Genomic DNA, 10,246 nt, shown 5'->3' on the forward strand with positions numbered 1-10,246 from the left:
GAGGGGTGGGATGGCTGGGAGGCCACTGGAGGCCTGGGGTCCTCGGGTGGGGGACGAGCCCCTGGGCTGGCCGGAACCCGGTGGCCTCGGCTCCCGAACCCGTTACCTGGGCCCACCACCTGGGCGGGGGAAGGGGACGGCTCTCCCACGTGTTTGTTTTTCTTCGCCGCCGAGCCCCGCCGTTAGCCACGCCTCCGTTGCCGCACCATTGGCTGCGCCTCCTTAGGGGCTCGCGGCGCGGCGCCGTGATTGGCCGGAGGTCTCTTCTGGGCCCGCCCCTCGCCTTATAAAAGATGCTGCAGGCGCTCTCGGGAGGTAGAGCCGCCGGTGAGGCAGCCCTTGGTAGCGGAAGCTTGCGTGCTCTGGCCGCCGCCCCTCTCTCGCCCATCTCCTGTGTCCGCGATGATCTTCGACAAGGTGAAGCGCTTCGCCGTCTTGCTGGACGGGCCCGAGCCCGAGCCCGCTTTCAGCGGCGGCCAGGCCGTGTCCGGGACGGTGCTGCTGGAGCTGGCGGCCGCGGCGCGGGTGGGAGCCCTGCACCTCCGAGCCCTGGGCTGCGCCCGGGTGTACTGGACCGAGTCCCGCAGCGCCGGCTCCAGCACCGCCTACACACAGAGCTACAGCGAGCAGGTGGAGCTGGTCAACCACCGCGACACGCTGCTGGCCCCAGGTACGGCCCCCACCGGCCCTGGCGCCCAGAACCCCGGGGATGGGGGTGGGGCTCACTGGAGGGCACCGGAGCAGCGGCTGCGACCGCCCCGAGCAGCCAGCTACCCAGTGTGGCCTCTGCACTCTCCTCCCCTGGAGTGGGGATGAAGACGATCCTGGCAGTCTGAGCGGACCACTCCCTGGCCGGTTTTGGTATTTTCTGGGCAGTCGTCCCTGATTAAGGCCCCTTAGCCTGCCCTGCTGTTCTCCAGCCCCGCCCCCCCTCACAAACTTCACCGCATCCCCCCATCAATCTCTTCCGCCTTTCAGACTCTGGGGACACTACTACCTTACAGCCGGGAAGGCACGAGTTCCCCTTCAGCTTCCAGTTGCCCACGTAAGTGTCTGAGCTGGGCAGCTCTTGATGGGACCCGGGGACTGACACCCCAACCTGTTACTTGGGTACTAAAAATACCCTGGGCCTCTGCGGGTGGTACCACCTAGTATCCTTCCATCTGTGGCTACTTCCCTCACTTCTCCAGTGCTCCCCTCTTTCCTGTTTCCCTTCTCCCATCTATTTCATTCTTTCTAGGTCTGTCCCTTCACTACCCCCTTTTCTCTCTGCCTTTCTCCCACAGCTCATCTTTCTCTGTCTCTCCTCTCTCATTCCCAAGAGCCCACATGTACACTCATGTTCAGCTCTTCCTAAAAAACCAAGTGTATAGATAGGGGAGTTTTCCCCAGTGCCTTCCACCCCCATATTCTTACCTACCTCTCTTCTCTGCTGGCTAGGACTTTGGTGACCTCATTTGAAGGGAAGCATGGGAGTGTTCGATACTGTGTGAAAGCCAAGCTCCATAGACCCTGGGGCACAGCCAAACGGGCCAGAAAAGAGTTCACGGTGATTGAGCCCATCGACATCAACACTCCCGCCCTGCTGGTATGTCAGTGGACAAGCACATCACTGAGGCTGCTCTCCCTCCCTGTCCTGGAGGCTAGCACCCCTCTTTTCCAGTGCCACCTTTAGGGACTAGTCTAGGGAGTCCATATTCCTGGCTCTTGGCCTTGACTTTGCACACTCCAGGTGCCCCACACTATGCCAGCAAACTCCATTAAAGGAGAATCTTTACAGGAGTGTGGGTTGTGCTGGGAAGAGATAACAGGAACTCACTTAGGACCTAGGCAAAACCTCCAACTCTCTGGCCTCAGTTTCCTCACCTGCCAAAAGGGTGATCATATCTCTACCTCACAAGATGAAGTGAAGTAATAGACCATAGACTGTCTGATCTGGAAGGAAATCTTGTCTCATCCCCTCATTAAAACAGAGGCAGGGAGATGGAAGGGAACTTGCTTGTGGTCTCCACAGCCAGTGACTCACAGAGCAGGACTTTGGAAAAAAAAAAACATTTGTGAAGGGTTTATGGAGCATGACTAGAAAGGCAGCCTCAAAGCCAGGAAGCCTCACCCCTGACCCACACTGACTGGCTAACTCTGGACCAGTCACTTCACCCATCAGTGCCCCGGGCTGCTTTCTGGGGCTAGAAGTGCCACCTGGCATTGGGAGAGGGAATTCCCCATGCCTCATGGCAAGGCTCAGCTCCGTGCCCCTTGATCAATAAAAGAGATATTTCTTAAGTACCTGCCATACACCAGGGTCTGGGGCTGTAGAGCTTTTCTTGGAGGAACTCACTTTCTCTCACTGTTTCTGCCCAGTAGAATGTTTGCCCATTGCAGGTAGGCACAGTTCCATTTGGATCTGTAGCCCCAGCACCCAGCACAGTGGCTGCCACTTCACAAACCAGAGATCAGTGGGATGAGAATCAAGGGCATAGTGAGGCTGTCTGTACCCACCCACCCTGGCCCTTCTTCATGCTGAAGCAGGTGTGGCCTTAGTGTGAATAAGCTCTTGTTTATTTTTGCTTTTGGGGGTTTTTTCTTTCACAGGCACCTCAGGCAGGTGTGAAAGAGAAGATCGCCAGGGCCTGGTACTGCAATCGAGGCCCAGTTTCCATTACAGCCAAGATTGATAGGAAAGGCTATACCCCAGGTAACTGGGGCACTGTGTGCTCTCCTGAATCCTGGGGGGAGGTCCAAAGGCCGGCTGCTCTTTCTTTGTCTTTTATCTTAACCATCTGCCAAGGGGACCAGAGATGCCAACTGAGCAGGCTGTTCTGCTAGACTAGATCTTTGTAGGTGCTATTCTGGGTGGGTAGGTGTGGTCCCCAAAGGAAAGGGGCCATGGGGAGAGTGCAGAGTGCTTCATCTTTGCCCCCATCTCTGGTTCCGATTTGGCTCAGGGCCTTGGTGGATTCCCCTTCTCCTTGGACCACAGAGATTTCCCCTCTAAAACGTGGGGTCAGTGATTTAAAGCTGGAAGGGACCTTGGAGAGTTAAACCCCCTCATTATAACAGGATTCAGTGACTTGGTCAGGCTCATGCAGCTCGGGTCTGGGGTGGGAGTGGATCCCCTTCTTTGGAAGGCCCATTCCAATATTCACATTCCATCATTGGGAGCCCAGCCACAGGGCCCAGTCTCACCCTGAGCTCTCTTCCTGTCCCTCTCTCCCTCCCAGGTGAAGTCATCCCCGTCTTTGCTGAGATAGACAATGGCACTAGCCGACCAGTTGTACCCAAGGCTGCCATTATTCAGACCCAGACCTTTGTGGCCCGTGGGGCCCGGAAGGAGAAGAGATCAGTGGTGGCGAGCATTGTGGGGGAACCTGTCCCCGCAGGGAAACGAGAGCTCTGGCAAGGGCGAGCGCTGAAGATTCCTCCCGTGGGACCTTCCATTCTGCAGTGCCGAATCCTCCACGTGGATTATTCTCTCAAGGTAGGACACTCTGCAGGATGATGGGGGGGTGGGGGAGGCGGTCCTGGGAGTGCCAGAAATGGGGGCCATCTGACCCTGGTCTGGTCTTCTGCTCTGAACCTCAACTTCCCCATCTATAAAATGCACAGGCTGGACTAAGATCTCTTCCAGCCCTTAAAGCCTCTGGCTATTAGAGATTGTGCCACTTGTATTTGGTTCATTTCCAGAACATTTAGTAAGCACCGACAGGAGGAGCCAGGGATACAGAGACAAAAGTGAAGGTCTGACCCCCCAAGCGGCTGCCTTTTGCTAGAGTTTACTGTGGGATCCGTTGAGATAACTAAGGGTGTTTAGCCTGGGCAACAGAAGGCCAGGGAGGAGGGGGCTCTGGGGCTGTTGTCATTGGCCCCAGAGAGCAGAACCAGGAGTAGTAGGTGGAAGCAAGAGGGGCAGACTGATAATTATTTCTTGTTGTTCAGTTGTATCCAACTCTCCATGACCCCATTTGGGGTTTTCTTGGCAAAGATGCTGAACTGGTTTGCCATTTCCTTCTCCAGCTCATTTTTAACAGATGAGGGAACTGAGGCAAACAAGGTTAAGTGACTTTGCCCAGAGTCACACAGCTTGTAAGACTCAAAATGATGAGTCTTCCTGATTCCAGGCTTGGCACTCTAACCACTACGCCACCTTAGCTGCCCGATTAGAGCTGCCTCAAAATGGAATGGCCTGCCTGGCAGTTACGAGTACCTTTGAGCTGAGCCTCGTCAAGGTACAGAGGAGTACCGATCTAGAACAGGACTTTTTCCACCCTCTACCCCTTTGGCTCTTCTTAAACCCCATATGGGGTCGTGACTCACGGTTTAAGAAGTGCCACAGGTGACCTCCAAAGCCCAAGGTGTGTAATAAGCCTCAGAAGCAGGATTTGAACTCTAGATTGCAGAGAATGTGCTTTTTGGAAGGGATTGCTGCCCAGGTATAGGGTAGAATTGTGGATGCCTGGAAACCTTGTTCTAAGGATCTGGGTCGGGCTTGCACAACCTGTGGCCCACGGGCATACCAGAGGATTTCGGGCAGGCTGTCTCCTTCTACCCAAAATCCTTTGATGGGGTTGAAAGCTGTGCAGTCCTGACACAGGTGATCTAGAATGGGGTGGCAGGTTTCTCTCAAACTGTGCACATGGGGCAGGTGTTGGCTCTGGAGTTCAGCATGGACCACAGTACTTGTGAGGCTTTCAGCTCCCAAACCACTCCTGGGCTCCAATCCCAGTCCTGACCCTTGGCACCTGAGTGACCTCGCTTGGGCAAGGCCCTTTGGTCCTTCTTTGAAATGAGGGGTTGTACAAGATGGCCCCTTTCTGCTCTGCATCTGTGGTCTTAATGGGTCGTCGTTTATCTTGCTCTGCCTTGGATCAAAGGACTAGGAGACATTTAAGGAAGCACCTAATCACTCCTGGTCTAGAAGGACTTCAGGGAGGAGGTGGAGTCTGAGTTGGTCTCTGAAGGAAGGAAGGGGAAGGCCCCCCCCACCCCCCATCTAAAGTGCAGCTCCACTTTTGATGCATGTTACAGCCTGGGCCCTGAGTTCCAGTCCTCCTGGAACAGGGGAGGGGGAGGAGAGGGGAAATCCTGGTCCCTGCCCTCAGCATGAAGAGGAGACTGACAGTCATAGGCCCAAAAGGTCCCTGCCACCTCCTCACTGTAGGTGGGGACGCTGGTCAGGGGTTCATCGTATTTGACAGATGAAGAAATTGAGACCCAGAGAGGGAAAGTGACTTCCAGAGTCATGCCTGACAGGGAGCAGAGCTAAGACTAGAACCCAGGTCTCTCGAACCCTGAGTGCCCTGGGAGGGAAGAGCGGAAGGGTGGGGAGAGATCCCTATGGTGTTGGGGAAAGAGCCCTGGAGAGAATCAGGAGACCTGGGTTTTCATCCCAGCCCAAGCTGTATGACCTTGGGCGAGGCCCGAGGCCCTTCCCTTCTGAGTCTTAGCTCCCTTATGGGAAAAATAAAGATCATAAGACCTGCCCTAACTATCTCTGGGAATTGTTGTGAAAGAACCAGGTTATCAGGCTACAGAAAGAATTGTTGCTACGTGTCTTTGCATATCAGAGGCAGTGAAGTCTAATGGCTAGAGTGGTAGCCTCCAAGCAGAGAAGATCAGGGTCTGAGCCTTACCTCTGACACACACAGGACTCTGGGCAATTCACAGGACCTCTCAGTGCCCCAGGAAACTCTTTTAACTCTTTAAGACGAGAAGGCACCAGCAAGTGCAGTCTGCTTTGGTGAAGGGAGTTTCCTCCTCTGGAAGTTCCACCACCTGGAGGGTGTGGTCCAAAGACACAGTAATAAAAGCATTGTGGGATATCTTAGAGCTACAGAAACAAAGCAGTCTTGGCCCTCAGAGTGCTTACCTTCAGCTCTGTTTGGTGCCTGGTGTCAGAGGAGGGGGGGAAGAAGAGATTCACCTCCCAGTCAGTTGGTGACTGGACGTTCTGGCTTACCTGCCCGTTGAGCCCAAACCTAACACCTTCTCCCTCTCCAGTGCACTGGGGGTGTGTGCCTCCCCTGTCCTTCTTGCTCCCAACACCTGCTCCTTGTCTCCTTCCCAGGTCTGTGTGGACATCCCGGGCACATCCAAGTTGCTCCTGGAGCTGCCGCTTGTCATTGGAACCATCCCCCTGCATCCATTTGGCAGCCGGACGTCCAGCGTGGGTAGCCAGTATAGTGTCAACCTGGACTGGCTGCATGTGGCCATCTCTGAGCAGCTGGAAGGTGAGCCTTTGAGCCCACACTGGCCAGGGACCTTTGCAGGTCATCTAGGCTAGCACCCTGGGATAGGGGCAAACGGGTCCAGAGAGGGGCCATGATTAGGCCCCAGGCCCCCCGACTCACCTGGGGGACACCTTGCTTCTGTGCCCACATTTTCCCTCCTGTTAAAATGAAAGATGAGTGCCTAAGTTTGAGGCCAGGCCCCTGGGATCCCTTCTTCCATCTGTTAGCTCATACCCTCCACTCCCCTCCTGAGAGCAGTTGGGGAGGCTCAGACAGGTGGGAGGGCCCTCCCAATGAGCAGGACCAGCCAAGGTGGAAGGGGGCAGAGGTGGGACTCTGGAGCCGAGGGGTGCTCCCCTCCCCTCTGGCCTCACTGCCTCCCCGGGCTGTTTCAGCCCCCCCAGAGTACTCCGAAGTGGTGTCTGAGGACACGGGCCCAGGCCTCTCACCACCTCCCCAAGAGGCCACGAGCAGCCAGGCCCCAGAGGGACCCTTCTTCGCCTATATCCAGGAGTTCCGTTACCGTCCACCTCCCCTGTACTCTGAGGTCAGTGAGCAGCTTCTCTTGGCTTTGGGAGGATTTTCTTTGGGAAATTTGCTTTCACTGGAGTCCATTCCCTGAGGGTCCCTAAATGGAGGGTGTCAGAACTAGGGCAGGGTCATTCTCCTTCCCTTTCTGCCTCCCACGACATCCCTTCCACCTGGACCTGCCCTTCCATGTAGAAGCGGGTGGGCTTTTTCAATCAAATTCAAAAAAAAAATAAATCTTATTTTCTCTCCTCCTTTCTTCCACCCGTTGGAAAAAGAAAACTATTAAACAAATTTCCAGCTTGACCAGGTCCAAAAGCTTGTCTCGTTCTGTGCTGAGTCCATGGCCTCTGTCAGAAGTTGGTTTGGGCCTGTTGGGAGGGGGCAGGGCGGCCAGGGGAAGGTGTACTCCCCTGGGGGGAGGGAAGGGCAGGTACTCCCTCAGGGTCCCCAGGACACTCTTGCTTCCCTTGCAGGTGGATCCGAATCCTCCCTTGCAGACCATTCGTCGGCGATGCATGACATGTTGAGGCCCAGAGGCAGTGGCTTGATTCTGACCAAAACCAGCTCCTGGGATCCAATAAAAGGCTTCCCAGCTGGATCGAGGCCATGGAGCTCCACTGATCTGCCCTGCAGGAGAGCAGGCGGCTGGAGCACGCTCCTGGGGCTTTAGTGGCATGGCAGGGGGAGTCTGCTCACCATGACTTTAGGACTCAGCTGCCGGGCCCCCCCTTCTCTCTGGTCCCAAGTTGCTTTTGGGTGAGGATGGTTCCTGACAGGAGGCCATTTTGTTCTTTCTGGAGACTCTAACTTCTCCTTTTGACTTGGAATTGGGAGAGCATTTCTGCCCCTGTGCCTTCATTTGAAGATTGCAGAGATGAAGCCCTTCAGGGGGCTCAAAGAGAAGCCATGACTAGGCCAAAGTTGTCCCTTGGCCACACGCAGGATCCCCAGGCTGGGGCTCTCACCTACAGACTGCCTCATTTTGGACCAGAAGAAGGTGATCCTTTCCCACCCAGACACCTGAGAATGCTGGGCTTGGTCATGGAGCCCATGGGCCAAGACAGCAGGGGCTTATGGGGCTGGCCCTACAAGCTGGGCCTGGGAAAGGGAGATGGAGTTAGGAGTGAATAAGGAGGCAGGCCTTTATGAGGGATGGTCCATGGGTGCTAAAAGTGGGCGTGGCCATGGGCTGGATGCCCCCTCTGAAGCTGGTGCTAAAGCTGGAAGGGACCAAGGGGGCTGTGATCCACAGATGCACCTCCCACCCCCACTGGGTCTCTGCTAATAGAAGCCTTCCCCTTCCAGAGCCCACCACGGTGCCCAACTCAAGCCTAGGCAATGAAAGCTAGCTCCTTCCTTTCATGAGCAGGTATACGCTTGGCCTTGACTGCAAATATACACTCATCTGCACTGTGGTTTTGATAAAATCAAAGAATATTTGGGGAGGCTCCTTCTCTTTTTGTACGGGTTTTTGTTTGAAAATAATAAAAGTGAATACCATGCTTTCTACTGAGATGGATGTTGGTTTTTTCTCTGTTTCATCCCTAAAGTGACTTAACCTGAATAATAGTTAACCTTTTTAAAGTCCTCTCAGGTAATAGGATTTGGAAGTGGCTTTCTTTTCTTTCTTTTAAAAATCCTTTTTCCCCCCAATTTTGAGTTCCAGATTCTCCCTCTAGCTCCTCCCCCACCTATTGAGAGGGCAAGCAGGACGATACTCATCGTCCATGTGAAATCATGCAAAACTCATTTCCATATTAGCAGTGTTGAAAAAAAAATGTGAAAGAAGGGTGTTTCGGTCTGTGCTCGGAGTTCATCCATTTAGGGGTGGATTTTTTTGTTAAATTATTACAGATATTTTTTGCTCTGACATCACCATCTTTTCCAAAAATAACCAAAGAAGGAATAGAGGCAGTTCAGTCTCACTCCTCGAATCATTGTTTGGTTCTCAGAGCACATGCCCTATTTTGCACCCCTAGCCCCCCACTTCTGCAAACAAAGGTGCCGAGGTGCTTCCAAGGCCCATCACGATTATAGCACAGGCAGGTTTCATTGCTGTTTCCATTGCATCTTCTCTCTCCTTTCCCTCCCCTGGCTGCTTCCGTTTTAAATCTTCCCAGGCAAGCCAGAATTCTTGAAATTCTTCCCAGTCCTCGTTTCTGACGGCACAGTGAGATTCCATTGAACCCATGGACCACAGGCTTATTTACCAACTGGACAAAATCTGTGCGATTCCTTCATCTGTCTACAAATCCCTTCCCTAGCAACAACCCCATGAGAGATTCCTGATGCAGAATGAAAGGACTCAGAGAGGTTATGTGAATACCCTGAGGTCACACAGCCAGTCAGTTTTCTGAGACAGCCGGTGAGTCTTCCCTTCCCACTGCTCCACACTGCCCCTTGAAGCTTTTCAGTGGAGGATCTGGCGCCGGATTCCTCCTTGGAGGAACCAGGGAGAAAGTATGGCAGCAGGGAGGCTTGGTAGGAAGGAGTAATAAATGTGGATTAGATTAAAAGGATTATTTGGCTTTCTTGTCCACTGTCTGTCCCTCAGGATCTGCAGACTAGGCATGGATGTCTTTTGTCCTTACAAGTATAGCAAAGAGTTCTCGTCCGAGAGATGGGAAGCCCAGATTTAAAAAGTCTAGACCCAGCTGGTAATTTACTACGTGACTCCGGACAGGTTACTACTCCTTCTGGTCTCAGTTTCCCCACTGGTTAAAAACAAACAAACCTCTAAATGGTCTCATTGGCCCCTCCTTCCTGTGAAAGCCAAGTCCAAAGGTCCCTTCCAGTGTTGACATTCTGTGTTCTGAAGTCACTCTCCACCTCTGACTTTCTTTCCTGCTTTTAATGGAAACCCTCTGCTCCCGCCCTCCCTTCCCCAAGGCAGCCAGATTTACAGCATCTGAGTAGGCCTGTAGGTTTCTGGGTGTCAGTTTCTGCATCCTACCAGGAAAAGGTTAGGGAAAGTAGGACAGAGACCTGATCTCTGACACGAGGTTTCTCCCCCCTTCCCCCCACTGGGCTTTCTCCGTAGAGCTCAGGGCCAGCTTCTCGGAGGAACAAGGCCTGCCTGTTCACAGGAAGTGCCTGCCCAGCTGTTCCTGGGACACAAAGCTGCCCCAGTTTGGGTACAGTACAGCCGTTAGCCTCTGGTGGGAGTGCAGGCGGGGGCAGGGGAGGGATTTCTGGTTCAGCCTGTACCAGCACCCCAGGAGCCCTGGTCCTCCAGCATCTCCCCGCCACAAAGGAAATGACCATTACTGGCTCTTGTGCTGATCTAGAAGCTTTACCGCATTCTATCATATGAGCCTCCCAAAATCTCCATGAGGGCAGTGTTATTGGTATTATTATCCTTATTCAATAGATCGGGAAACTGAGGACAAGGGTTTAAATGATTCCTACAGTCCTATCTCAAAAGCATGGAAAAAATGCTCGAAATCACTACTGATTAAAGAAGTGCAAATCAAAACAACTCTTAGGTA

At 53.6% G+C, this 10,246-nt stretch overlaps 1 protein-coding gene across 1 annotated transcript; it reads left to right on the forward strand.

Annotated features, from left to right (window-relative positions):
* Window positions 1-323: 323 nt before the first annotated feature.
* On the forward strand, window positions 324-8,272 carry ARRDC2 (arrestin domain containing 2). Its single transcript, XM_036742282.1, has 8 exons — window positions 324-670; window positions 979-1,045; window positions 1,441-1,588; window positions 2,593-2,695; window positions 3,222-3,478; window positions 6,065-6,227; window positions 6,623-6,774; window positions 7,232-8,272. Exons 1-8 carry the CDS (start codon window positions 403-405, stop codon window positions 7,283-7,285), a joined length of 1,212 nt encoding a protein of 403 aa, XP_036598177.1. The 5' UTR covers window positions 324-402; the 3' UTR covers window positions 7,286-8,272.
* The last annotated feature ends 1,974 nt before the right edge of the window (window positions 8,273-10,246 follow it).

The sequence above is a fragment of the Trichosurus vulpecula genome, chromosome 1, assembly GCF_011100635.1.
Source record: "Trichosurus vulpecula isolate mTriVul1 chromosome 1, mTriVul1.pri, whole genome shotgun sequence".
Taxonomy (NCBI): Eukaryota; Metazoa; Chordata; class Mammalia; order Diprotodontia; family Phalangeridae; genus Trichosurus; species Trichosurus vulpecula.